Source organism: Enoplosus armatus, chromosome 5, assembly GCF_043641665.1.
Source record: "Enoplosus armatus isolate fEnoArm2 chromosome 5, fEnoArm2.hap1, whole genome shotgun sequence".
Lineage (NCBI taxonomy): Eukaryota > Metazoa > Chordata > Actinopteri > Centrarchiformes > Enoplosidae > Enoplosus > Enoplosus armatus.
In genome coordinates, this window is record NC_092184.1 from 21,929,943 (window position 1) to 21,957,679 (window position 27,737).

General features: G+C 40.5%; 2 protein-coding genes across 5 annotated transcripts; one reads left to right on the plus strand and one right to left on the minus strand.

The window, feature by feature from the left end:
* Window positions 1-1,381: 1,381 nt before the first annotated feature.
* On the plus strand, window positions 1,382-8,303 carry siae (sialic acid acetylesterase). 2 transcript variants are annotated; one of them, XM_070905294.1, is made up of 10 exons: window positions 1,382-1,450; window positions 2,118-2,279; window positions 3,072-3,226; window positions 3,561-3,699; window positions 4,004-4,169; window positions 4,385-4,467; window positions 4,549-4,682; window positions 6,853-7,007; window positions 7,362-7,548; window positions 7,748-8,303. In XM_070905294.1, exons 2-10 carry the CDS (start codon window positions 2,156-2,158, stop codon window positions 8,012-8,014), a joined length of 1,410 nt encoding a protein of 469 aa, XP_070761395.1. In that variant the 5' UTR covers window positions 1,382-1,450; window positions 2,118-2,155; the 3' UTR covers window positions 8,015-8,303. The 2 variants fall into 2 exon arrangements, with proteins under 2 accessions (XP_070761395.1, XP_070761393.1); XM_070905292.1 differs by having other exon boundaries at window positions 1,406-1,523.
* On the minus strand, window positions 8,227-27,505 carry tbrg1 (transforming growth factor beta regulator 1). 3 transcript variants are annotated; one of them, XM_070905289.1, is made up of 33 exons: window positions 27,392-27,505; window positions 26,269-26,516; window positions 25,926-26,074; window positions 25,626-25,751; window positions 24,789-24,950; window positions 24,590-24,689; window positions 24,364-24,506; window positions 23,977-24,133; window positions 23,512-23,615; window positions 21,479-21,528; window positions 21,150-21,266; window positions 20,922-21,049; window positions 20,691-20,839; window positions 20,355-20,480; window positions 19,975-20,136; window positions 19,329-19,512; window positions 19,109-19,239; window positions 18,841-19,006; window positions 18,612-18,715; window positions 16,369-16,401; window positions 14,339-14,480; window positions 13,784-13,829; window positions 13,592-13,674; window positions 13,357-13,393; window positions 11,818-12,054; window positions 11,563-11,633; window positions 11,118-11,359; window positions 10,874-11,010; window positions 10,584-10,730; window positions 10,205-10,302; window positions 9,961-10,071; window positions 9,236-9,381; window positions 8,227-8,696 (listed from the first exon to the last, which is right to left on the minus strand). In XM_070905289.1, exons 1-33 carry the CDS (start codon window positions 27,503-27,505, stop codon window positions 8,608-8,610), a joined length of 4,239 nt encoding a protein of 1,412 aa, XP_070761390.1. In that variant the 3' UTR covers window positions 8,227-8,607. The 3 variants fall into 3 exon arrangements, with proteins under 3 accessions (XP_070761390.1, XP_070761392.1, XP_070761391.1); XM_070905291.1 differs by lacking the exons at window positions 16,369-16,401; window positions 18,612-18,715; window positions 18,841-19,006; ... (15 more) ...; window positions 26,269-26,516; window positions 27,392-27,505 and adding exons at window positions 8,814-8,895; window positions 12,923-12,985; window positions 14,648-14,673 and having other exon boundaries at window positions 13,784-13,841; window positions 14,354-14,485; XM_070905290.1 differs by lacking the exons at window positions 16,369-16,401; window positions 18,612-18,715; window positions 18,841-19,006; ... (15 more) ...; window positions 26,269-26,516; window positions 27,392-27,505 and adding exons at window positions 12,923-12,985; window positions 14,648-14,673 and having other exon boundaries at window positions 13,784-13,841; window positions 14,354-14,485.
* Window positions 27,506-27,737: the final 232 nt, after the last annotated feature.

Here is a 27,737-nt window from a genome sequence, read left to right on the forward strand (position 1 = left end):
TGTGTACGTCCTGGGCCACTAGAGGGCAGCAGGTATCCCGATAATTTCAGGCGATTTAACTAACTGTTTAATGTTTAATTACCTGACAATTTGTTGTGCTGTTGTGGATGTAAACATTATCAAGTGATATGTTTTATAACATTTGTTATTTAGTTTATTCCACTTTTTTCAATCAATATTTAGTAGTTTCCAGTAAATCAACATCCACCAACAAGTCTGTATTTTTTTAATGTGAATGAGAAATGACTGGAGACAATTAAAGTGTTATTTAATACACAAAACAAGCAACCTAACGACAACGACTGCTTTGCCAAACACTGCAGGCACAGTATCGGCAGGCTGTCGTCAGACAAGAATTCAATGTACTGGCTTTCAGTACCTGAAGTGGTAATCACTGAACTGCACATGCACCAAGACCAGCAGTATCGGCAGCAGGCTGAGCTGAGTTTCAGTATTAGATAAGCACCAATAATGAAAACCATCAAATAGTAGATTAAAACAACTGCAGAACTGCACATACAACACAGAAAAGTAGTCACACTACAAAACATTTGTGTTCAATAAAATGAAAACTCCTCTCTTACATTCCTACACACAACATTATGTCTATTTATTTTACCTTAAAGCTGCATTAGTAAATGTTTCATATCAAAATGTGTTCTCAGAGTAATGAACTGACAGAGAGTTACAATACAACTCTGCAGCTGTAAGGAAAATTTAGTCTCTCTCGGTTTTTAGCACAAAAATCTCTGACAAACCCATTGACTGTTCACTCCCTGCTCAGCACAAGAAGGCAAAAACAATGAATGACTGTGTTGAAGCTAAATGCGGCTCTGTGTCTGCTGCTATAGGCAATGTGTTAACATTTACTGTGTGTCTGCCAGCTTGGTAAATTAATTCATGCAGAATTTGTCCACCAAGACAGAAGTGACCAGGATTACAGATCTTCTGCATTTCCGAAGTTACAATGTTTTTAGTACAAAATTTCTTATTTTGTTTCCCTGGACTGTGGGTCCTTGCTGTGTTTCAGCTGAGGAATAGGGATATTTTGTACAAAAGGACTGTAATTTTGGAAGATACCCACTTGATTTGTCTCACTGAATGAAATGTATATATGTGCATATTAGTATAGTTTTGAGATAGAACTGAAAAAATATGACCCAATGCTTTAATTAAAATGGTTCATGAAATAGTCAACTTCATTAATAAGATAATACAACATCATTTGATTGGATATTTTAAGAAAGCTTTTCTATCATTTTGACACATTTAATCTGTCGTGCTTTTACTTTGAAGGTCCGCAGTCAGCCGCGCCTCTAGATGACGTCAAAGGAACGACATTCGTTATTATTAAGTTTATAGGTTTGCTTTCCGGTACACCGTCTGAGACTGGGCGTGTGAGCTATCAGACATGACATCGCTCAAAAGAGCTTTTGAGCATTTTAATAAAGTGGGTTGTCTTCTTATCATGTCACTATCACTGTGTGTTGTTTTTATACTTGTAGCATTTTTTCACAACTGTGGTGAGTAACGTTTCAGTTTGCCAAACTCTGTGTCAGCATTAAACTGCAGCGTAGGCTACTGGGATTTCTGTGTCAAAGCTAGCTAAATATTGGCTAGCTCTAACGAATATAATAACGAAACAGAAACCTAAAGGCAGTTCTATGCATCTACTTCTCATTATAGTATATTGATGTTTTTTATGCTCTATTACATCGTGATTTTGAATCTTCTACACGTTCTAAAATGATTATTTCTTATTTTGTGTGACTTAATATTGATTAGTGCAATGCGGAAGTAAATGTGTGCTCACAGTACCAATGTGGTGCAGGTGCAACAGGTAAAACAAGTAAAACGTGGCAGTGTAGCTTTCAAGTGCTGACATTTCAAGTACAATTAAGATTTGAAAATATATAAATAAATATATAATATAATATAACAAGTATAAAAGCATAAAGATAAAAACGTAAGTGTGCAACAGTTCAAGTGAAATACAAAAAACAAATATAGAAAAAAAAATGTAATGCCCAGAATGCAATGTGCCATCACATGGTTGCCTCTTCTCTATTGCATTTTAGAGAAGCCCTAAGTAAACAGTAAAATTGTTGTGTATGTAGATGGGGACCTACGCTTTGCCCGCTACTATGGAGATCACATGGTGCTGCAGAAGTCTCCAGAGAAAGCGGTGCTGTGGGGCTACGGCCCTGAGGGTGCACAGGTCACCGTCTTCTTGTCAGGACCTATAACTCAGAAAACCCTACCGATCAAAGTGAAAGAAGGTGAGTACAGCCAGTTGTCGTCAGGTGGGACTTTATGCTGATATCTGCAGGGTACTGAATGGAGGAGAGGCCAAACTGAGTGATCCTGACAGGGGCAGATATGGAAGGAGCCCCATTTTTTGTATCAGAGCTTTTGTTGTGTAACCACTGTCAGGACAGTGAGAGTGTGGCCTGATAAAAGTGGTTTGGAAGTTTAAGATTTGGTATGCCGCCGGCAATAGTTGTGGCCAGAGGCATTACGTTTTGGGGTTGTCCATGCATCTGTCCGTCCGTCAAGGTCTCTGTGACCTCACATCCATCCCATTCTCGCCAACGTGATATCTCAGCCTGAAAGGAATTTCTTCAAATTTGGCACAAACGTCCACTTGGACTCAAGGATGAACTGATTAGAATTTGTCAAAGTCTGATTCCAGGTTTCACACACACAATGAGTAAACAACAACTAGCACAGTATGGGCTTTCCTCCATGTCGTCCGTTCTGCCTTTCACTTTCTGCCTCATTTTGAATTTTAAGCGTCATTGGAATTACATGACTGCTAATCTCGCATAGCCAGACCATTATCATTCTGGGATAGGGGAAAAATGTCTTGTTTGTATTTCTTTAAACCAATCACAATCTTCTACGGGAGATGCTAAGCCCAGGATGCAGCAAAGATGCCCTTGCAAAACAGTAATGCACAGAGAGCGGAAGGGGAGGAGAATGCCAACTGAAATAGTCTAAAAAAGCTTTCACTTATTCATTTGGTCACTTTACTTTGTTTGCAGTCCGTGTATCAATGACTGTTTTTACAGGTATCTGGCGAGCCACGCTTGACCCTGTCAAAGCTGGTGGTCCCTACACTGTGACAGTAGCCAGTCAGAACATTACAGCCAGTCTGACTGATGTGTTGTTTGGAGACGTTTGGCTGTGTGGCGGGCAGAGCAACATGTACTTTAAAACATCTCAGGTAGGCCAAGCCAGGTGACCGCCTGTCTGACTTTCTAATGAGCTCATTCGTGTCAACATAAATGTGCAGTAGAAGTGCTTGGAGCAACAGAATCGGCTTCAAAGGACAGTATAAACGCCAGAAAATATGACTAACAACATCTCTGACGTGGAGCGAAACCTAAAAAAGTCCTACTTTGGCTGTAATGGTCAGAAAGATTGCACAAATACATTATAGGCATGAAGTATTCTAGACAAATAGAACTTTCTGTTTGATATGTATGTATGTATTTATTAATGTTTTATTGTTTAATGGTCTCCCTCTTTTATTTATTAATTGATTCATTCTCCAATAGATCTTCAATGCATCAGAGGAGCTGGCCCTCGCAGCAAAGTATCCTCATGTGAGGACTTTTATGGCAGCCTTGAAACAGAGTGAAACTGAGCTGACTGATTTGATTCAAGTGGAACTTCCCTGGTCTGTGCCCACAGCAGGTAAGTCAAGGATTTATTCATAGAATTGTTTGAAGACTTTTTTTGCAGCTCAAGGTTTTGGTTTGGGGTATTGAGCTGCAACTGAGCCTTTTTTATAAATTCTGTGTAATAGAAATAGCATATATTGCATATGTTCCTAAATACAAGCTCTTGTTTTGTTGGGGTACTGTGTAGTACTGTATAATGTAATCCCAATTGATAAAATAAACAAGAAATATCAACTATGGTGCTATTTGTTTATGTGTGTACTGCCACCTACTTGCATTCTGCTGATTGGCTGATTAACAGGCAGGTGTTTCTCCAGATCTGACAGAGTTCTCTGCAGTGTGCTGGCTCTTTGGACGTTACATGTATGAGAATCTGAAGTACCCCATAGGACTGGTGGAGTCCTGTTGGGGAGGCACACCTATCGAAGTGTGGTCATCTTCAAGAGTTCTGCAGAAGTGTGGACTAGAGCAAACCAGAAACGGGTAAAGATATGAAAAAACACAATGCATCTGACCTGCAGCCTGAAATGTGTGGTAGTAGATTTAGGACGCTTATTTAATTTTACCAGGTGACACACTGTTCCCATGCAAGTGTGATAACTTTTCTCGTGCTCCCAATAATTTGTGTTTAATATCCAAGAAAAGTTGTCTCGCACTAACAGCTCTCTTGTTACTTTTTGCGTGTTAAAATCTCTCAGTCCTAAAGAAAATTCTGTCTTGTGGAATGCAATGATCCACCCAATGCTAAACATGACCCTTAAAGGGGCCCTCTGGTACCAAGGTAAGACTAACCGCACAGGTGTCAGATGTTCAGTATAGCCACATGGTTATTGTGCATCTATAAGGCTTGTGTCACTTTCAGGTGAGGCAAATGCAGCCTATCATCAAGAGAAGTACAACTGTTGCTTCCCTGCTATGATCGATGACTGGAGGATGGCGTTTCACCAGGGCTCAGGGCAGCAGACAGCTCTCGACTTCCCCTTTGGATTTGTCCAGGTATGTTAGTATTTTTAGTTTTAATTTGCATAATAGAAACAAGTACAGAAAACAATTCATTTGAAAATCAGACAATCAAAATAATGCAGTTTTAGAAGCTTTAGATAAATGGTAAATGATCTCACTTATATAGCGCTTTTCAACCTTCACAGTTCCCAAAGCGCTTTACAGCTACAGTGGCTTGCAAAAGTATTCAGCCCCCTTGAACTTTTCCACATTTTGTCACGTTACGACCACAAATCTAAATATATTTTATTGGAATTTTATGTGAAAGACCAACACAAAGTGGCACACAATTGTGAAGTAGAAAGAAAATTATATATGATTTAAAAAAATTTTTACAAATAAAAAACTGAAAAGTACGGTGTGCAAAAGTATTCAGCCCCCTTTTCTCTGAGTGTAACCAATTGCCTTCAGAAGTTGCCTGATGATTGCTGAATGATCGAATGTTGACCTTATGACTAAAAAGAGTCCACCTGTGTGTAATCTAATCTGAGTACAAATACAGCTGTTCTGTGACGGCCTCAGAGGTTTGTTAAGAGAATATTGGGGAGCAAACAGCATCGTGATGTCCAAGGAACACACCAGACAGGTCAGGGATAAAGTTGTGGAGAAGTTTAAAGCAGGGTTAGGCTATAAAAAGATTTCCCAAGCTTTGAACATCTCACGGAGCGCTGTTCAATCCATCATCCGGAAATGGAAATTGTATGGCACAACTGCAAACCTACCAAGACACGGCCGTCCACCTAAACTTACAGGCCGAACAAGGAGAGCACTGATCAGAGATGCAGCCAAGAGGCCCATGGTGACTCTCGACGAACTGCAGAGATCCACAGCTCAGGTGGGGGAATCTGTCCACAGGACAACTATTAGTCGTGCGCTGCACAAATCTGGCCTTTATGGAAGAGTGGCAAGAAGAAAGCCATTGTTAAAAGAAAACCATAAGAAGTCCCGTTTGCAGTTTGCCAGAAGCCATATGGGAGACACAGCAAACATGTGGAAGAAGGTGCTCTGGTCAGATGAGACCAAAATTGAACTTTTTGGCCTAAATGCAAAACGCTATGTGTGGCGGAAAACTAACACTGCACATCACTCTAAACACACCATCCCCACTGTCAAACATGGTGGTGGCAGCATCATGCTCTGGGGGTGCTTCTCTTCAGCAGGGACAGGGAAGATGGTCAGAGTTGATGGGAAGATGGATGGAGCCAAATACAGGGCAATCTTGGAAGAAAACCTGTTGGAGTCTGCAGAAGACTTGAGACTGGGGCGGAGGTTCACCTTCCAGCAGGACAACGAGCCTAAACATAAAGCCAGGGCTACAATGGAATGGTTTAAAACAAAACATATTCATGTGTTAGAATGGCCCAGTCAAAGTCCAGACCTAAATCCAATCGAGAATCTGTGGCAAGATCTGAAAACTGCCGTTCACAAACGCTCTCCATCTAATCTGACTGAGCTTGAGCTGTTTTGCAAGGAAGAATGGGCAAAAATTTCAGTCTCTCGATGTGCAAAGCTGGTAGAGACATACCCCAAAAGACTTGCAGCTGTAATTGCAGCAAAAGGCGGTTCCACAAAGTATTGACTCAGGGGGGCTGAATACTTTTGCACACCGTACTTTTCAGTTTTTTATTTGTAAATTTTTTTTTTAATCATGTATAATTTTCTTTCTACTTCACAATTGTGTGCCACTTTGTGTTGGTCTTTCAAATAAAATTCCAATAAAATATATTTCTGTTTGTGGTCGTAACGTGACAAAATGTGGAAAAGTTCAAGGGGGCTGAATACTTTTGCAAGCCACTGTAAGTCTCATTCCCCCATTCACTCACACATTCACACACCAATGGCGACCGAGCTGCCATGCAAGGTGCTGGTCTCCATCGGGAGCAACTTAGGGTTCAGTGTCTTGCTCAAGGACACTTCGACATGACGGGGGCAGCCGGGGATCGAACCCCCAACCCGCTCTAACCAGCTTCACCTCCCGTGCGACAGTGCTAACCACTGCGCCACCATGCCGCCCGAAGTAGAAGAAGTAGAAGTAAAAAAATTTAAATCACTATATGTAGAATTCGAAAAATGTCTGACTTGGCTACTTTGCCACAACTGTATGTAAAATAAACCATTTTGCAAATATCATTTGCAGTATTGCCGATTTTGTTGTACTTTGCAGCTGTCCACCTACCAGAAAGGCTCCACCGATGACGGCTTTGCGAACATCCGCTGGCACCAGACAGCCGACACTGGCTTTGTCCCGAACCCCCGGATGCAGAAAACCTTCATGGCTGTGGCTTTGGATTTACCAGATGAAACCTCACCCTACGGCACGTAAGGATTGTTGTGTTTATATGCATAGCTTGTGAAGTCTCTACAAAATTGCACTGCATTGTTTATACAGGTATTCGTTAATACATGTAACAAGTCTTACATATGTCAGAATTTCATGTAAAACTAACTCTTAATATGAAAGTGGTGGTGCAGAAGGTCGGTGCTATCTTTAACTACCATGACAGCTTTTACCGGATTTCACTTTAGAGTGTTTTCACAAGAGTTAGCAAGAGTAACTGGAGCAAAGAGCTCACATCACACCTGTTCAAATGTTTCTGCACTGTCTTCCAGTTAGTCTCTGGATAGATCTTAAGATCCTTATAATTGATATGATTTATATTTATTTTGTTTCAGGATCCATCCCCGAGACAAGCAGGATGTAGCCTACAGACTGACTTTAGGAGCGAGGGTGGTGGCTTATAACGAGAAGGACTTGCCCTTCCTTGGACCTTTCCCCAAACAAATCCAGTCAACTCGAATGTATGTTAGCATCACCTACGACCAGACAGTCTCTGTCACTCCGTCTAATGACATCTTTGAGGTAAGGTTGGCAGCGGTAGTCAGTGTGACTTATGTCCCATATTCAACCGCTGGCTTTGTTAACAATGCTAACACAAAATGGCTATTAAATAACTTTCACATGTAGTTGATGTTTGGTCTGATATTTCTTCCTAAAGAAATAAGCTCAAATCAGTGAATTTTACTTCTTTTCATCTGTTTAATTTTTTTCTTTTGTCAAGATCTGTTGCTCAGGGATTCAGGCTCCATGTGGGCCTCAGTCTACTTGGGTTCCAGCTCCCATCATGCAGTGGGATCAGACCTCTGTCCAGATATCTGCCAATTTGTGCCCGCCTGCTGCCGAAGTAGCTGCCCTCCGATATGCCTGGAGGGACTGGCCCTGTGACTTTAAAGCCTGTCCAATCTACAGCACCAGTGGGATTTTACCTGCACCTCCTTTTATTATCAACCGCTCTCCAGCCACAAGAAATGTTTGGATAAGCTACTGAACCATAAAATGGAAGAAGTTATAACAAAAATTAGATTGGCCAGATATGTTGCCAAATTTACCAGATTGTTCAAAGATCATTGTGTCTTATAAAACACTGAAAGTGTTTATAAACCCCTGTTGCAGACAGGTATTATAATCTATGCTGTTAAAACCACTGCCAATAATTGCTGGACTGCATGAATGTAGCAAAGCATGATGAATGTGTTTTTATTTTAACAAAATGTTAGCAACACAAATTAGTATTTATTACTTTGTATGATTTGCACAAATAAATGACAAATCAACAACTATGTTTATGTGTGTTACATTCAAAGCCAATGCTTTTACTTCAAAGTAAAACAGATAGAAATGTGATGTGTTATAACGCCAACTTTAAGGTACCAAAACTATATGTATGTGGGAAAGCATAATAACCCTTTTTTCAGTTATATTTCTCAGTTAGTAAAAAAAAGGTAGTAATTACATTTTAAGCATAATGTCAACTGGGACTCAATTACTTGAGTCCCCCGGGGAGGCAAAACATTGTAAGCCCTGTAAATAAGAATGAAAGTTCACGAGGATTGTGCTCTTGTATGACCAGCGCTTTCAGAATCAGGAGCTGAAGTACGAGGTGGAGGGCTTCATGGTGGGGGAGGTCAGGTGGTGCTGATGAGAGGAGCTGGGAGACTGTGGCGTCTGTCCTGAGGAAGGATAAATAGTAGAAGAGTCACTATCAATCGTGTCAGCATTAGAAAATTCAAATTCAATTCAAGAGAAAACAAAAATACGTGCTGTGAAATATTTGGCATTTTCCTAACCTTACATACTGTGAGTCCTGTCAGCTAACCTCGCCACTTACATTCATGATATTATATTTACAGCAGAGGCCTGGAGGAGCAACTGGTGGGATAAAGATGGTTATTGACACACACACTCCAGCAGAGCAAAGTGAAACTGAGCAGCTCCACTGCTTTGCTCACACATTTAGACAGCAGTTTTTATTTGTTTCCCCAGCAAGGGATTTTTAACTGTGACCTTGCCACAAGCCCAGCGGTTAAACTTAAGGCTAACCTGGTTCCTATATGTTTGATGAACACACCAACATTACTTGTGTTTGCTTGTGCATGCAATAATCAAGGTCCTGTAAATGTAACCGGCCAAACAAAACGTGACAGAGGTAATATACACTACAGCCAAGCAAAAATTATAGGCAATATGGAAAAAGTAATATTCAAGCGACCTGTTATGTGCTCCGTCTTGATGTTGTCATCAAAGCCCTTGTGTCTCTGGTAGGCATCAAAGTTGACTGAAGCGTCGTCCTCTGATAGGCTGTGAGGAACCTGGCCATCACCAGGGCGACACACCTCAAAACGGATCCATCGGTAGCTAAATGAACAAAAGGAGATTTGCTAACTTCTACCAAATGTAACCTGGCTAAACCTATATATGTAGAATATATCAACATGACAGGAATATATTAATCATGCCCTGTAATTTCATATTCAGCTTGTAATTGCACATCTCAAATAGGAAATTAAATTAACTGCAGAGTTGTTGGAATATTTTGTGTCTTTCAGCGTTGATGGTTACTAGACAGATCACAACAAAATATAAATTCACCAAGTCAGCATATTTCCATGACCTAAAAATGTTACTCCTAAGTTTTAAATGATACCATGTCATGTCATCTTAATCATCATATTAATGCCTTGCATCTAAGAAAACAGGTTTGAAAACATGTTACAGTCTATAATAATTATTGTATTTAAATGACCCATGTGGGAAATGCCCTTATTGTCCCTGTCAGGGAGGCACATTTCATGGTTGTCCCTTTGTTACCACGCTGCCTACACTATGCTCTTGTTTTAGTAATCTTCAGTCTAAAATGTAAAAACCTTAAAAACAAAGTGCATGTTGTGTGTATTGTAGTTGATAATCCATATTCAGTGAGATGAGTATATTTACTTGCTACATTTACGTGCTCCAGGACAACTCTGTATGAGATTCTGGATGGTCGGGTGTGAAAAGCCAAAGAAGTCAGCTCCTGACGGCACGATGGGCGCCACAGACCTGGAACTAAGAAAAGGATGTTGTCTTGGACATATGGTGACAAACAATACAATACAAAACGTTTGTGTTATTTGTTAATTTACGCCAAATACCCAAATCAGTCAGGACCAATCCAAGCCTTTGTGGTGAACTTTAGTACCTGACAGATGCAATGGCCTTCAGTAGATTGGAGTGGCATGTCAAGGCAGAAGAGGCCACAATGGCATTCTGAGGGTCTTCTTCAGGCACAATCTCAAACTGGGGGGGGGGGTATGAAACCATTTAATTTCATTCATACCACTTCAAACTGAACAAAACACAACTTAGTCAACAAGTTAGCAGTTTTGTTGTTTGCTTAGTTCTAAAGAACTAGTTCTAAAAAGACAAAATGTTTTACTCATGTTTACTTTAATTCATTTTCTTTAAAAAGTATCTTACATCTGACAACAAGGACATTTGGCAAACCTGACTTCAATAATATCTGTGAGTGTGTGTGTGTGTGTGTGTGTGTGTGTGTGTGTGTGTGTGTGTGTGTGTACCTGTGGACCTGTTCCCCCATCCTTGATTTGGCAGGTGTAGAGGCACTGCTGGTCAGGGTTTTTCATGCTGGCAAAGACCCGTGTGCTGCAGAAGCCCACTGGGTAGATGGCGTACTCATCATGGAACAGCATCCTGTCTGTGATGATCTGGAGAGCAGTCAGAAGTTAATTTATTGAACCACCATCTGATGGACGGTTTAACTTGTTTCAGCAAGAAGAGAGGATGTATGGCGAATAATATAAGTGACCATGGTGATGGCTATGACATGTGAGTCACGCCAGACACTGACCTCTCCCAGACTGTAGACTGTTAAACCTCCCAGTACGATGGGAAAGACGGGGCGACCAGATGAGTCCAGCGGGATGGGCTGCACCAGCTTCCGAGACCCGTCTGCCAGCTTTCTCTTCTTAGACATCTTCTTTGGAACTGAGGAAACACACGAGAATAAAATAATGGGCCCTCGGTCTTGACAGGTGAATTTAAACCATTTGAATTCCATCTATTTTCAATTATTATTTGACCACAGCACTCACGTTCCTCCTTTCCATTTTCCCTGCCTCGCTCTTTCCTTTCCTTTTTGGGTTTTTTAAGAGGTCCGTCTTCCCCTGTTGACACCCCTGACGCCAGGTTATGCCCCCCGGACAGGCCTGAAGCCCCTGCAGGACCTGAGGTTAATGCCACAGGCGGCACCGGTGGATGCGAGCTTGAGCTAGGTGTTGGCAGTATCTCCCCCTCTGACAAAGACTGGTACTGCAACAATGACTTCAGTAAAAACCTGGAAATGAAAATGAATGTGAATCAATCAATCAATCAAATGGAGCCTCACAATTCAGCATCACAGAAGCTTTCACTCTTATACATGATGGATTCATGTATAAGAGTGAAAAATAACAGGATAAAGTGAGATGAATAGGAGGGCTGAATATACCAATTAGCCAATTCAAATTTTTTGAACGTTAAGGGAACATGTCCACTCACCTCCGCTCCTCCTTTGCCCTCAGAAACTTCTCTTCCAAATGGGCAATTTCATCACAGAGAGCTGCATTCTCCTGTGGGTAAAACAGTATTACATCACTGATAGTTGAAGAGCTGCGTATCTAAACTGAGAGTAACTTAAATTGTATAAAGATTCAACCGTTTTCACCAATAATTATGTGATATTTCTAACATAAAAAAAAACAAAAACATACATGCATGATGTGAAAGAAATTCAAGAATGAATCGTTTACTCACAAATATCATGGTACGGGCAGCTTTGCGCAGTCTAAGGTACTTGAGTCGGTACTTTTCATTCTGGCTTTTTCGTGGCCCTCTCTTCATCTTGGTCTTGTGCTCTGAGGAACTGGTCGGAGATGGGAGGGCGGGCGCTGAGGCACCTGAGCCCGAACTGGAGATGGTGTTTTGCTGCGGAGAGCCAAGGAAAGACTGGGCAGTGAAGGCCTGCAGGGCCTGCTGCCGCTCCTCATCAGTCTGAGGAAACAGAAGGCAGAGATCTGTTCATATGCACCAGGAGTACCTGAGGCTAAAGCTTGTGTTGCCTTCAGGGTGATGGATGATGAAAATACAGACTAAAATGAAGGCGATAAAGTAACACGGATGGAGCTTACACTTAAACAGCTGTATGACAAACAACAAAGGTTGCTGAAAACAAAATGTGCACGAGACCTTCAAAACTAAAGAAATGTATATAAAGAAATTATTTCTGCTCTGAATTTATCTCAGAACTCCTCAGGATTTCCCTATTATATTCATTTTCACACTGAAACATGGATCCAGGATCTGTCGTTGCCAGGTTTGCATTAGTCAAAATGAATTGTCCAACATGGCTCCAAGATCCCGCTGCTGACCAACGTTTAACACAGGTCCAACGCAGCTCAAATTTGGAGCTTTTATGAGGTAAGCATGGGTACTATAGTAGTAACAGGATTATTTAGGTCTTATTAGTAATGTAACTATAATTAGTTATTAGGAGTGACTTCTAGCCGTCTCTGCTTTAAATTTCTGCTCTTCTGGATTATTGCATCTTCTTTTGATAAAGTAAGGAAATAAATAGCAGATATCCTATGGCACCAAACCAGATTATCAGATATAACTGAATCTCCACTAAGAAAACTCTGCACCTCCCACTAAACGTAATTTTCAACATAAATAGAATCTGTCTATATGAACTATACCAGGCAGTGATGTGTGTTGAAACTACAGTTCTTGTGTGAACAGCAACGCCTCAGTATTTACCCATGATCAACAGTCTGGCATAAAAGGTCAAATACATTTTCAGTAACGCATAACTTAGTCGGGCTTTGTGTGAAATTGGCATTAAGTGTCCCATATAACTCACCAGCAGTGCAAAGACTCCGTTTCTGTTCTCAATCCTCTTGAATCTCCTGCTGCCTTTTTGTGTCTGAAACATAACGTGAGACTGAGGCCAATGCATGGGGCTGGGAAAGCCAAATTTGATTCCCAAAAGCTTGGGGGGTAGGGTGGGGGGTGGAGCTTCACTTTAGATTAATTCCATCATTATTAGATATGGCAGGTTCAAGGATTCTGCATCTGAGCACAGAGCATCCTTTGTTCTGAGTGTCTGCCTGTTTTTAAAATAAGGTCAAAAGAAGCAGGATGGAGAAACATGGAGAAAGAAAAAATAGCAACAGAAATACAGATGATGCATGTTCTGTATCAACTGAACTAACACAAAAGCTAAATGGAGGTGCAAGTTATTATACTCAACAGCAGAGGTTGCTGTCAGACTGAGTCTTAAAACTTCCTCCTTACCTCCCGGTACATGACAGCCTCCAGGCTTGACTTTGCACTGCCAAGGACAGAACAACAAGATAAACAGAGTCTAAATGTAGATTCAGGATCAAGTTTGGGTTCTAACTAAGAAAATAAAGACAAACATTAGGCTTAAACATTCAGTGAGTTAAACAGTGAACATTAAAATCATCAGTGCTTAACATGTGAGCACATGGGCAATAAGATGGGTAGTAAACTGAGAGGATTGCTGTACTTGGATTGAACTAGTCCCCTGTCGATGATTCTCTGTTTAATCTCCTTTATGTGCATGGGCCGTCCAGCTTCTTCCAAGATAATCTACATGAGAAAAAGGAGAAACAAAAAATATATCACAGCAGTTGACTGTAGTAAATGTCATTAATGACACCACACTGAAATATAAAGAATACAATAGAATGGCAGATACCTGAGCAGCATCGAGCCATGTGAGGTTTGGCTTCTCTGCAATATCACTAGGTGGTTCGCTGCAAATAGAAAAAGTTTAGCATCATCCAGCGTGACATTATTTGATTTATTGGCACTTCGAAAATCTTTACTTATGAAATATAAAGATTTTTGAGCACATATTCATCCATTTTTTAGAAAATAGTAAAACAAGGAAATGAATCATGCTGGCAACTGCAAATGTGCCGTGGGAGGTTCTGTATGTATATGTGTGTGTGTGATCGCTTGATACCAAATGATGTGATTCAGCAAAGAGTCCAGAATCGCAAAGCACTTCTCCACTGTTGTTTAGGAGACAGTTTGGTATCAAATCTGATTTGTACTATGATTTGATTCCCTGTGAGCACAAAGCTACACCCATTGACGACAGACTTGAACATCTACATGAATGGGATGCTCTTCTCTGTAGCAACCCCACTCTGTAACCTACGTGGATGTATTAACTCTTGCACAGTGTATTTTCTATATACCTATAAGCAGCGAGTCTAGCCTGGACGTTTCTAAAGTATAAAATCACAGTACTATCAACAACCTCTCCAGAGTTTCAGTGGTCCCAGACAGACTTGCAATGCTGTCCAGAGCAGGAAACAGGGAGTAGTTCCCCTGTCCATCAGCCTCCATCTCAGATTCAAAAGTGTTGAGTGACTCCATAGGCGACAGGGACCTGCACAGAGAAGAAACATTAACAACACATTTATTATCTCTTCCTGAGTACAGGTACCTCATACACTCAGCTAGAGTAACAGTGACACGCAAGTAAACACACACAGAGAAATCTGCGCATTTTGTTACAGTGTAGTTTAGCTAAAACTAGCCAATTGCTTACCCACTTCTCTCAGTTCGTGCTCCGGATTGTTTGTCTCCGTGTGTCACCCGGAACCTTCGGCGCGTTGTTTACATACAGAGTGGCTAAATGCTAACGTTAACCGCCTAGCGTTAGCAGCAGCCCCCGTCGTGATAAAGCCATACTATGGAGCTGTGTACAGAAAAATATATTTCAGCAATATGGTTCAAAACGTGAGTATCGACGGGAAAAATATGTATGTCGATAAGGGACAATGATGGAGGAACTAAAGTCCGACGCTTACACCGGACATTATTACTGAGACCACGCATACCGGATATCCGGTTTAGTTTGTTACGAAGTATTTGTGAAATAGAAAAAATACGTACACTGAAAGTGATAAAATATTAATTTTACATTTACAATTACGGACACACTGGGAAGTTTTAGATGGAAAACGTGTAGTAAATGTAAATGACACGTTTGACGTTACAGTACGGCCCAAATAAAGGTTAATAAGATTTTGAGTTTGCCTCTTTGTAAACATGTTTGTAGTTGTAGAATAAAGACTTGAATATGGGACAAAATTATGCTTTAAATTTATGCGTGTCAGTGTTGCTCTCCGTTCTCTTTCCTCATCACATCACTTGTGCCCAAATTGTATTTAGACATTAAAAAATTCCTCGACTGCAAATCTTTTCTACATCATTTCATAAGCTAAAATTTTTGTTGATCCTTATTTTAGCCCATAGATAATAAAATAACTCCTTCCACATTGAAAACAACAAGATTGAATGTATAAATTGCACTTCAGCGAAACTGTTGTCTGTGTAACACCAATTTACAGTGCAAAAACAATCTAAATTGGGTGTATTTTCTCTTTAATTATTCTTCAAGAGTTAAATGCAACTAAACCCGGTCATTATTAACTTGGCAGTAATCATTCCTCTTCTTCAGACACCTGTCATCAGAGTACTTTAACTACGTCTCTGAATTCCACAATTCCAACATGACATCTAGAGGTACTAAAGGATGATTCATGTTTCTCCATCCAGGTTTTAGTTTGGTTTTTCGTAACTATAGAATGTTTTGCCATAGAATGAGTCCTGCCATCAGAATCAGAAATACTTTATTTATCCCCGGGGGGAAATTACACCACTTGCTCCCATTCAAGAGTAGAAGAGTAGCATAAATTTAGAATGAGCAGTATGTACAAATAAAGATATTAAAAGATAATAATAATGAAATGAAATATACATTTACAATATTTAAGGGGATAATAAAAAAATATATATATATACAATAACAATGTATATGTATGTGTGTATGTATATATATACGTACATATATGTACAAGATGACCCGTAGCTTGGACAGCATAGCTGACCTCCACACACCATACCTTTCAATAGTCAAAGGACATGTGCTTCTGCTCCAGCAGCTATTAAGTGATAACTTGGTGATCTGACAAACTCTTTACAGTGGAGATAACTCTCACAGGCAAGCACATTCTCTTTAATTAGATTTTCCTCTAATTCTCCTCTTTCTGGCACCTGCACTGTTTCCAAAGAATATCTTCCCTCATCATTCATCATTGCAAAATGACCTACAGTATTTGGTACAGACCTAAATGTTTTTGTGGTTGTTTTATGAGCAAAGAACAACACACAGATTACAGGGACATCTTGTGGAGCATAAATATGCCACACCTACAACACACAAGAAGTACTGTGGAACAAAATGTCCTTTAGATTCATGGGTGACCGTCAGAAATGAGGTCAAACTGAGCACATTTGCTGCATACTGAGAAAACATATCCAAACTAAATTACACTAGAATTATTGCCTATTTTCTGTAATTCTGTCATTGTAGCAGGCAATAAAGGGGTTAGCTTTCCCTTAAAACTGATTTAAGCAGTTGCTTCTTATCAGTCCTAAGACCACCAAAAATTGCTAATTAAAAAGTTGGTTCACCCAAATTACATTAAATTAAAAAAACATTTTCTCACTTAGTATTTGTGGTGAAGAGTCATGCAGAAAGTGTTGGTTTTATCTGAGGTTTTGAGATGGCCTACATGTTTCTTAGATTTCTGCCTCCTCAGTACAATGGAGGTGACTGGAATTTACTTTGTGGTGCTCACAGAAAATTATATTTAAATTTCAATATTTTCAATATTTCCAGAAACAAATGTCCTGGTCTGGTGATAATCCACAGACCTCACTGTGGACAGTTTTCAGTGGAATTGCTTTCCATCCAGGGGTAATAGTCCAAATAACAAATGTTGACAGCGTGTTCTAACGATTAAGTAGAGTACGGGGAGACATTGTGTAACGCTGTGAAAATGACACAAATACAATTACATTCACCTCCATTGTATTGGGGTTGAAGCAGGAAGTTCAGTGACAGATATCTGAAAACCTGGGAAAATAAAACCAGTAACATCTTCATGAATGGATACCTTTAGAGGTAATGAAGAAATATATATATATATATATATATATTGGTGATTTGTGTAATTTGGATGAACCAACTCTTTAAAGCTCCCCTATTCTTGTGTGTTTGAATCCTCTGGATCACCTCGTTGGTTTGTTTTGTGCCTCAATTCTACTGCGTGCACACATGCAACACTGAACTATAAAATCCTTAATTTACCCATGTTCATGAAAACAGAAGTGACTCAGCTCTTTCTTTATTGGATCTTCTCTCATGTGGCTAAACAAGCCCTGTGGTCCTATTTCTAAATTGCAGCATCCAGGCAAAAGACAGGAGTATTTCACAACATAACAGTTCAGACACGAACGAGAACAACTAATGGCTTAAAATGTTTGCTAATTTCTTTTACTGTGTAACCCCAGTTGGTGCATTCAAATAAGAATATTCTGCAAGTTGGGCCTTGTTATGGCTAGAGGTGACAATTGCAGGGGAGCACTTGCACAGCTGCATTTTAACATTTATTTGTGACCCTGGGATGTGTTCAGAGGACGACCTTTAACCCCTTATTTGACACTCAAAATTGTTTAGCAACACTGAAATGAGTCAACATCTTTGAGCAAATACATTCACCATCAGTACATTCCTTTACAATTTCCATACAGAAAAAAATCTGAATAGAAACATTTTAAAGCAGGTCAAAGATTATTTATAGAATTGATCGAATATAATCACTCACTGACCTTTGCCTCTGTTTGTCTCTGTTATTTGCTATACGTCACTGCAAAACTTCTGTCTGAGAGCTGCTTCCCACATAAAAAAAATACATAATACTGTGAGTTCTCAGTAGCAGTTGAGCCAGCCGTAGTTGAGCAGTACCCGCATCACTCTCCTGTATGGCAGGTAGTACTCACTCTGTCTGGGGCCAGATGAGAAATACAGATATCCTGTGGAGGGGAAGATTCAGTTTATATGTAAGTATGCAATTGAACTTGAGGTAGTATTAAGTGATTTTTTGGCCACTTGGGGGCAAAACAAGCTGTAAACACAACATTGACCTATTGCATATATGCACATCCAGCAGATACGGAGCAACATTAGCATTCATTTGGAGTTGTGTTTCTGTCCACCTGCTGAATCTAAGTCCAATATTCACTCTCCTTTTAGCTCTGCTTTGGTCTCCACCAACTCCTGAGGGAAAAATCTGGCTCTTTCACTCGCCAACTCTGTCTGTCTATAGCGCACAGTGGGATTTATTGGAGCTTTTTTTTTTGTTGAATTCAGTTGCCTGTTGCTGGAAACTAGGTTAATGGTGACGATGAGAGTGAACTAAAACGATAAAGTTGTGGGCCGTAAAACTGTCTCCAGGCTGTAGCTTCATATCTAACGGACAGACAGGAGAGTGGTAACAATCTTGTCATCTAGAGATCACCTCTCTCTTTCAAGAAGAAAGCATATAAGCGACCTGTTCGTTTAGTATAGAAATACTGATTATGGTGATGATCATTTTCTGTCATTCTAACCGAAGGACTTGTATGAAATGGCTTAATTGAGTACAGTGAATGACATTTCTCACCATAATTCTCAAAGGCTGCATCTATTTTGGAGCCTACGCCAGGGAAATCCTGAGTGATGGATCGTGGGTATCCAAAGTCCATTTGGTTTCTGCCCTCATCGTAGCTGCAAGAGAGAAAGAAGCTATTACAAATGCTTTGTAGGTATGTAGTCCTACCCCATAAATATCTTTGTGATGTGTGTTTATGTTCATTTATATCTACTAAAGACCAACAAAATAAAGACCTCACCTCCAATACTGGTTATTCACAAAAATTAGTGTTTTTCCAGTAGTTGGCAAATAAACAGCTGCATCCACCTTACTGACTGAAGAGGGGAGGCCGAGGTTGGTGATAGACTTTGGATAGCCTGAAATGATTGTCTTTGCATAAGCCCTTATGCCCCAGTATTGATGACCTGTAGAGAAACAGTTGGAGGTTATTAAATCATGTATAGCTTCACAGTACACGCTGACTTGAGTATATTCGACATTCAAACCTAACGAAACATTAACATTACCTTCAAAAAGATACACCACATCCTTTGATGGGACTTCAAAAGCAGCATCGACATAGTTGATTCGTGACCATTTTGTGCTCACTTTAATTAAACGGATTCCTTGGAACCTTGAACTCTTCCTCCAGTAGTATCTAGTAAGGATTTTAAGTTGAAATGTTAAAAGATGTATCAACGTATGTCCCACATTAAACAAGATGATCATCACATATTCAGAATGTACCCGTTTTTGAAGAAGTACAGGTCTCCCCTGACGGAGGTAGCAGCGTCAAACACCAGCTCGCGGCTGCACTGCTCGTCTCTGGGGTTGGGCAGAGGGTCTGGGTTTGGATCCTCTGTTGGTTCCTCTGGCTCTGGGCCAGGAGGTGGTTTAGGTTTTGGTGTTGTGGGCACTGGTGTACGGCTGCCTGAAAGATGGATTAGCAAAGTCAAAAGTGGCTAAACTATGACCTTCAGACATCATAGAGCTAACAACTATCGCATTTAAACTAAACTAAAAGATGCCCTTTTAGAAACATTTTTAGAAACATTTATTTATGTTTGGGACTTGAGCTCGTGTTTAAAGTTAGTCTGACTGTCAAGCACACAAACCACGATGAATATAGAATGGATCCAGTTTAATTCCAGTTCACTGCATGGAAATGGAGGTTGAAAATTGCATACTACAGCCCAAGGCATTCATTCAGGTTACTGGTTGAATAGAAGATTATGTCATGTACCTTAGACGGAGCCAAATTTGAAGTTCAAAATTTCAGCTCAGCTTTCACTTTGCAATATCTGGACTGATCATTTTAACAGAAGATTGTCTCGCCATAATTTAATCCGACATTAATGTGAATCATTACATAGAAACTGATGTTGTTGCTTACCATAAAGGGCTTGAACCCCACGCCTGTCGTCATCTGGCAGCCTGTATCCGTTTGTGTTGACATATTGATAAGTGGGGTACATCAGAGCACGTCTGTCCCTGGAGTGATCCAGGCCCAGAGCGTGGCCAAACTCGTGGGCCGCCACCAGCAGCAGATTCACACCTCAACACAACAATTACATTGAAGTCAGTCAGATATATTTTATTTCAGGTATTGCTGAAAATACTTATTTAAAAATGTTAAAACCTCAATTATTAGGAAAATGCTCCTGAATGTAAAGGCTTTATTTTTTATCACACTGAACCGTTTTCAGCTCTTGAACTTCTAAACAGGGAACTGCACAGATTACATACTTCTTCCCTTGTGGGAACTGTATTTACCTCTTTGGGTGAGAGTCCAGGTTTCATCATCATCAAAGTGTGTGTCCCCTCCCTGATTCTGCCCAGGAGAGTTAGCGTGAGCCAAGACTCCACCTGCCCCGTCAAAAGGGTAAAAGTCCCCATGATCTGCAATAGGACAAAGAAGATAATGTAATCTATAGTTTCAGAGTGAAAGTTTTTACCCACATTAGCAACGTGACTCTGCGGAGGGCAATATCAGTTCACCATTTTACCTCACAGAGCCACTAGCATAGCTGCAGAGTCCTGCCTTGTTATTTTATTTATTAGTAGACGTGTAGGATGTGTTTAAAAACCTCTTGTTTAATACAGACTCACATCCGCCCTTGAAGAGGATCATGATGTCTGCAGTACCGCTGTAGACCTGTTTAAAGTCCCGCGGGATGACATCGCTGTAGAGCTGGAAGGCCTGAGCAATGGTTGCATCCACCTGACTCTGGGTCAGATCTGGAGTGTACCGAGTGATCCTGTTCAAATCATATTATTAACCACTAAGATTACAATTATGTGACTGACGTATTGACAATATCAACATGCTCCTGCTGTTACCTGTATGTAATCAGCCTTTTCTCCCATTTAGGTTTCCCAGGGAAGTGTCCATACCGGCTGATGTCTGACACACCACACCTAGGCGCCTTCATCACCTCAACAGTCTCGTTATTCAAAACACCGGTCACCTGGAGGTCAGATGATAATATGAGGAGATTTTTAACATTCGATTTCCAGTATGAATCCTTTGAGTTGAAGTTACTAGCAGTCAGCTTTCATTGTAATTACCTCCAGGCCAAAGAAAGCCTGCATGGCCTGCAGCTCCTGGCTGAAGGAGCTCTTAGTGATGCTTCGCAATGAGGAGTTTTTCACCCCAACATCAGCGTAGAACTGAGAAAGGTATCCCTGATACCAGGAGAAGAAAGATTATATTATTAGGCAAGTGATTCACAGTTCATTTCATCTGGCAGTGCTTATTTCCCGTCTGCACAATCTGAATTGAAAGACTCCCCTAATCACTGCGGTGGCTATACATGCAAGATGCTCTCCTGTGTTCACCTGGTTAGTCTAAACAGTTCCTAGTTGCTAATATTTATGCAGAATATATACTGCATTACCTCAGCCAGGTCTTCGTCCTCTGGTGAAACCGTTGGAGCAATGGTAGGTGCTGCATGACACAGGGCCAAACAACCCAGCAGCACAATCCAAAAATCAGCGAGAGACATCTTGTTGAAATGTTTTCTCCTCTCCATCCACTCTCCTCTTTGACAGCCTGAGGTGTGTATTGCTCTGTTAAAAAGCTGAATAAGAGTACGCAGAGTCCTCTTGTGCATTCCAGTAAATGTTAAGGCAAGCCCCTCTGCCAGAGGGGGAAGGGGAGTAAACAGTGGCCCCTCTGATAACACACTGGGAGGAGATGATATGATCAGTTTAACTTCACTGATGAAACATTTTGCGAAGTGTTTTGTTCTGTTATCGCCTCAGTGTTTTCTTTTAATGAGATGCTTTCTTGTGTCTCTTCCCACCCTCGTGATTTACCTTCTGCTATCATTTGTCACGTGCACACAGTGTGGTACACTAGTGCACGAGTATTGAGTAAATATAGACCGAAGATGCATGTGTTTTGTTTCAGGCCAAATCAAATACTGAGCTGTAACAGTGAAGAGCATCCCAATTAAATGAGACTGATTTGCTTTAATTGCCCATTTTAAATTCTGGTGTTTGGTGGAAAAACAAAAAATATCAAAACCACTCACATTTGCCAACATTTGGTTGTCTTCGGTGTTCTCCTATATGTTTTGATAACCTTTGATGTACAGTGACCACAGTCCAGTTTGGTGAGTAAACATGAGCGCGGTGTGTGCAGTCTCATGTTACATGACTTTATTACTAGGCACTGAAGTCCACTGACTGAGGCTGGAGCTACCTCTCGCTGCCATTTGGGGACGCCAATGTTGCCAACGTTTCCTTGCACAGATTTCAACAACACAGAGGCTGTTAGCTCATGTTACAACTGACTGAGCGGACAGAAACTGATTATCTGTACTCACCTCCCTACTTATATATTTGTTTGTTTAATAAAAAAATGCAAGCCTCCTTGCTTGCAAGTTAATGCGTCTTTAATAATCCAATTGTATAATATATATATTTAAATATACATTTTTGGCTTCATACTGAGTACTTTTTGTTAATAATGTGAGTAAAAGGAGTATTTTTAAACTGTGGTATTGCTGCTTTTACAAAAGTAAAGAATCTGAATCCTTTCTCCCTCCACTGCCTTGGAGAGCTAAGACGAAACAACTGTGTTGAACAAAAGATTAGATTCATAAACAAAAATGGCATTGAGTTCAGTTTAATGAGACACATCCTGTTATTACACATTCACATTTACAACAAAGTCAAAGTTATGTTAACGCTCACACCATGTAGTCATGACGTTTTCCTAGTTTCCTAGTACATTAAGATACATTAAGATGTATTTAGTAAGCTGAACTGAATTTACATTTTGAACGCACACCTGAGTACAAAGGTTTAATAAAGTCAACAATATTGTAAAGAGAGTGCCATTATACCAGAGAGGGACGTAGTTTATATACAGTTACACACATGCCCCAAAAATCTAAACTGTAGCAATCAATTACATAAAGTAAGATAATTGTTATCTCAGTTTTCTTCTAAACTAAATAAAGGATTTATTCTCAGTAACTTTTCCGGCCGCTATGTCGACTGTATTAGCATCCTAGCCAAGAATTTGCAGAGATGATATTCACCACCCGGTTTTGTTGGAAGTCGTACTGGTAGGATTTTGTCCCACTGAAGAGGAAGATGCTGCCTGTCAACAAAACATCATGCAAAAAGTGTGTTATCTCCTCAAAACAAATCCGACGAAATGTGAAGTTCAGCTGTCAACAGGAGAGTTCTACTTGAGTAACACATTGTGCTAAAACTGGGGCAAATGGTGTTTCCAGTATAAAAGTGTGACCAGTGCGGTAAACCCCACCCGTCCACCACCTAAACACGGTAAAAACAAGAAATTACAACTTCTATTTCAGTTGTAGTCTATTTGCGTGACCTGCTGCTCAGGTCCACATTGCACAAAGTTCATGACCATAAACTGCGACAGCTTTTCTCTTTTTCTTGTTATTTTTACCATGTGACTTGAAGGCAGCGTCGACCCTTCTCGGGATTCCAGGCCAGTCTGTTTGGATGAGTCTGGGGAAGCCAGGGTCCATCCTTCTGCTGCGCTCATCAAACCTGAGGTTGGATCATTCGGATAAACCCACTGCCTTTTGTGGAAATGTCAGTATATTTTCTACAGTGCACACAGTACCCTGTATATTGTTGTTCATTAGTTCATTTTTTTCCCCCACATTAAGTTGAATTTGTTTCTTGGGTACAGACAGTTTGTGACATGGCGTAAACTTCCTTTTGGTCAAATGTTAAATAGTCATACAAACGGACTTACTGCCTTTCAATGGGCATTATAGGTACAGTGTAGATATTGATAATGTATTTATTCCCTCAGTTTTCCTGTTGACAATGTTCACGTCTTTTTTTCATGTACAAATATACCATCAAACACAGAGAATCGCAAGTTGGCATCAAAAAAGTTTACCTGTAATAAACTTCTCCTATGAAGAAGACAGTTTTCCCATGTTCACTGACATGCACGGCAGCATCGACCTGCCTGACACCGGAGGGGAAGCCGTACTCGTAAATGGAGCCAGCATGACTTTTCATCTTAAGCTGTCGAACCACCCAGTACTTATGACCTGGAAAAACACAGCCGTGTCACTGCATTTTGGGACACTATGAAAAACAGCAACATACCACAAGCACTGCCAAACTCAATGAGCCTCTTGCATGAACTACAACACTTAAGTTGCACAAGGCTGTAATTTGGGTGCAACATTGTGTTCTCCTACTGGAAATCCAGCCTCACTTAGGCCTTATCATGCTGACAGGGCCTAAGTGATGCTTTGCAGACTGCCCATTACTCTACCAGTGAATATGTACGCCACGCCTTTGGCAGGGATGTCATAAGCGGCATCAACGTGAGAACTGATGCTCGGTAAATATGTGCTGCTGTGGCTCTCTCGCAGGCGATTCCAATAAGTTGTCCGCGTTGTTCTCATCCACATGTACCTCGGTTGAAACAATAAGCAAACTCAGTTGCAGCTCAAACATATTGAAGCTCTTCTGCAATCAAGATTTAAGACATATCGTACCTGTTTTTAAAGAAAACAATCTCATTTTCGATCATAACCGCTGCATCTAAAGAAAAGTTGGGGTCACACTTTTTGGTTTCCGATTTTCTCGTGGGTTTTCCTAAGAAACATTGGAACACAATGCATTAAATATGGAACTGAACACTGTGGTGCATTATCATTTTATTTCCATTTTGTGCATTTTTAATTTGTTCCTCACCGTACAGTGTTTGGATCCCAAGCACATCGTCTTTGGATAGAGAGTACTGTGTGGTGCTGTGAGACCTGTAATTGGGGTACATGATAGCAGAAGGGTCTTTTGAGTGAGTCAGACCCAGCGAGTGGCCAAGCTCGTGAGCCGCAACAGCGAACAGGCTGTAACCTGAAATACAGCAACAGACGAGCGCTGTTAGTCCATTTGACACAGAATCACGCTGAAAACTGTTTGAAACTTTCAGGAATGTTGCACTTTTGGCAACGCCCCAGTGATGATGTCACAGCAGGTGTTGAGTCCCTCAGCTGTCAAAGGCACGAGCAGCAGCTGTGCCGCTGGCTGAGGTGTGGTCTGAAGTGTCACATGTTTAAAGTTTCAATTTACAAAGAGCATTGCAAAGCTCATTATGCAGAAAATGTCCCCCTTGAGTTATTATTTATTATTGTTGTAATTATTATGTATCATTAATGTATAAGTCACATTTTATTGTTGCAGTTGAGCTCATTTTAAGTACTTCATGTACTGTTTAGTAGTTTCACTTTATAACGCACCAAATCTTGTGTTTAAGCTGGTATGAAGTTGATCTCTGTATAATCCTAATATATATATATATATATATATATATATATACATACACACAAAGTGGAGTAGAAGTATAAAGTAGCATAACATAGAAACACTAAAATTAGTAAAAGTACAAGTACCTCAAAATTGTACTTAAATACAGTACTTGTAAATGTACTTCATATTTCAAGTATGAATCTGCAAAAGGTTTCTGATTCTTAGCTTAAAGGATCATCGCGTGCCTCTCACAGAGTTGCACACACGTTTTGAGTGACAAACCTTGCCTCCCCACAGTCCATGTTTCATCTTCATCAAAGTGCACGTCTCCTCCCATCCCCCCTCCTGGCTGAAAGGCATGAGCCAGCACACCACGGGGTCCGTCAAAGGGAAAGAAATCTCCATGAGCTGCAACAGAAAAGACACTTCTTCAGACTTTGAATTAGACAGGACTTAAAATAAAAAAAATCTGATGCTGATCTGATGATCTCTTTTTTGGCATTATTAACCATAATTAAGAGCTCAGTTTGGAGTGCATTTTAACCAACATAATAATTGTTCAGAGGCGGTTTTCAGATTTACTTCTGCGGGCGAAAGAGAAGACTATATCAGCTTTGCCATGGTTGACTTTGATGAAGCTCAGTGGTGCTGCATCACTCCACATCTTCAGGGCTGAACGAAAAGATTTTTCCACATCCTCTCTCTTCATATCTGGAGTATATTTGGCAATCCTGCATGCCAGAGGTGGACACACACACATGAGACAGCTGGAGCTACAAGTCCCACAGCTACAGCTACAGTGACATATCATCTCCTGGCAAAATGAAGTCCATAACAAACAATCTAATCTAATCTACAAGTGATCAGAAATCAATAAAGACAGGAAAAACTAAGCTTGTTTCTGAGTTGACGCAAAACATCTCACGTGTATGTGATGGTGTGGTTCTTCCATTTAGGCTTTTCCGGGTAAAAGCTGAAGTTCTCTACATCTGGAACACCGCACCTCGGCTCCCTCATCACATCCAGGGTGTGAGGGTCCAGACGACCCGTCTCTCTCAGACCAAAGAAGTTTTGCATTGCTCTGATCTTCTCCTCCGTGGCTGACGTGGACCTGATCCTTCTTCCCGACACTCTGCCTGTGGGGTTCAGGTTGTAAAACCTCCTGAGGTAGCCCTGTCATTGAGAGGAGTTCGGGTCTTAGATCTAGGTTCTGACAAGATGTCTAAAATGGTATTTCATATATTTTTTCCTTGTCTGTTACAGTATCGGAATATGATGCAGGCTATGTTTGATGACTGACATCAACAGTCAGGACTGACAAGGGATTGTTAATTATTCATACAAATCCAATTTTCCTGGTAGAAGTCAGGCTGATCCCTCATTGATCCTGCATATTAAATGCACAGTACTGTAAATCAATAGCTCCGAGGGAGATAAGGAGCAGACACGTTGGAAAAGGATTTTGAGATCATTGAGAAGCGTATCAGCAAAGGGAGCTGCAATTTAGAACTAGCCATATTTTGCCTTATTTAGTTTTTCTCTCTTTATCCAGTAATGTTGAGATGAATCCACCTTTTGAAAGACATTGTATTAGTTTGTGTACTGGTTCTATTTTTGGTGAGCTCAAGTTGATTCTTATAGTGGACAAAGATTAGATCTTTCCATATTCTTCTTTTGATTTGCTGTGAAGAAATCGGTCAATGTTTGCCTCTCTGTGACTTTTGCAAAGTAATTTATCTTCAAACATAAGCATTGAAAACAACAGTGGCAGATTTGGTTCACATAAAAATATCAATGGATGGATACCTTGTTATTTGTAATATAGGTCAGAAAACACCTGCGTTATGTTGTAGCAAACACTTTATAATGGATCCAAACAAATCAGATACACTCAACATTACCTTGTAAAGTAAAAGCACAGTAACAAAACACTGCTTGGTTTTATGTAAAAGGTTCTGCACAACAAAGGTGACAGTCATAATCATGTAATTTAATATGTATTCTCAGCATCATTCCTAAACCATAAAGGCAGTTGTCCACCCACAAACCTCAGCCAGCTCCACATCCTCAGGACTCGGCCCCTGATCCTGATCGATGGGTAGAGTCCACAAGATTTCCGCCAACATCAGCGAGCCCAAAACAGGTATCCAGAACAACTCCATGTTTTAAATGCACATTTCCACCAGGCTTCACATTTTTTATATGGGAGTATTCTCAGGGGGTTGTTGGGCAATCACATGGCCCAAAAGCGTGCAATCCTGGTAGTTAGAGCTGGGTCTTCCTGCCCCAATTTTCTGGAGGTTTTGTGGTTAAAACCTCCCAATGAAACGTCTACATACTGAGTCTGGGCTTCCTGTCTATAATGGTGAAATATGCATATGTTTTGAAGTATAG

Bases quoted from the DNA above. Each gene is read 5' to 3' on its own strand.
- tbrg1 (XM_070905289.1), bottom strand. From the start codon at position 27,505: ATGGAGTTGTTCTGGATACCTGTTTTGGGCTCGCTGATGTTGGCGGAA. The intron at 20,481-20,690 runs GTGAGTCTGTAT...GTCCTATTGCAG, and splicing joins GATCCTCTTCAAGGGCGGAT to ATCATGGGGACTTTTACCCT. The intron at 11,360-11,562 runs GTGAGTGGACAT...TTTCATTTCCAG, and splicing joins AGGGCAAAGGAGGAGCGGAG to GTTTTTACTGAAGTCATTGT.
- siae (XM_070905292.1), top strand. From the start codon at position 1,412: ATGACATCGCTCAAAAGAGCTTTTGAGCATTTTAATAAAGTGGGTTGT. The intron at 3,700-4,003 runs GTAAGTCAAGGA...GTGTTTCTCCAG, and splicing joins CTGGTCTGTGCCCACAGCAG to ATCTGACAGAGTTCTCTGCA. The intron at 4,468-4,548 runs GTAAGACTAACC...TGTCACTTTCAG, and splicing joins AGGGGCCCTCTGGTACCAAG to GTGAGGCAAATGCAGCCTAT.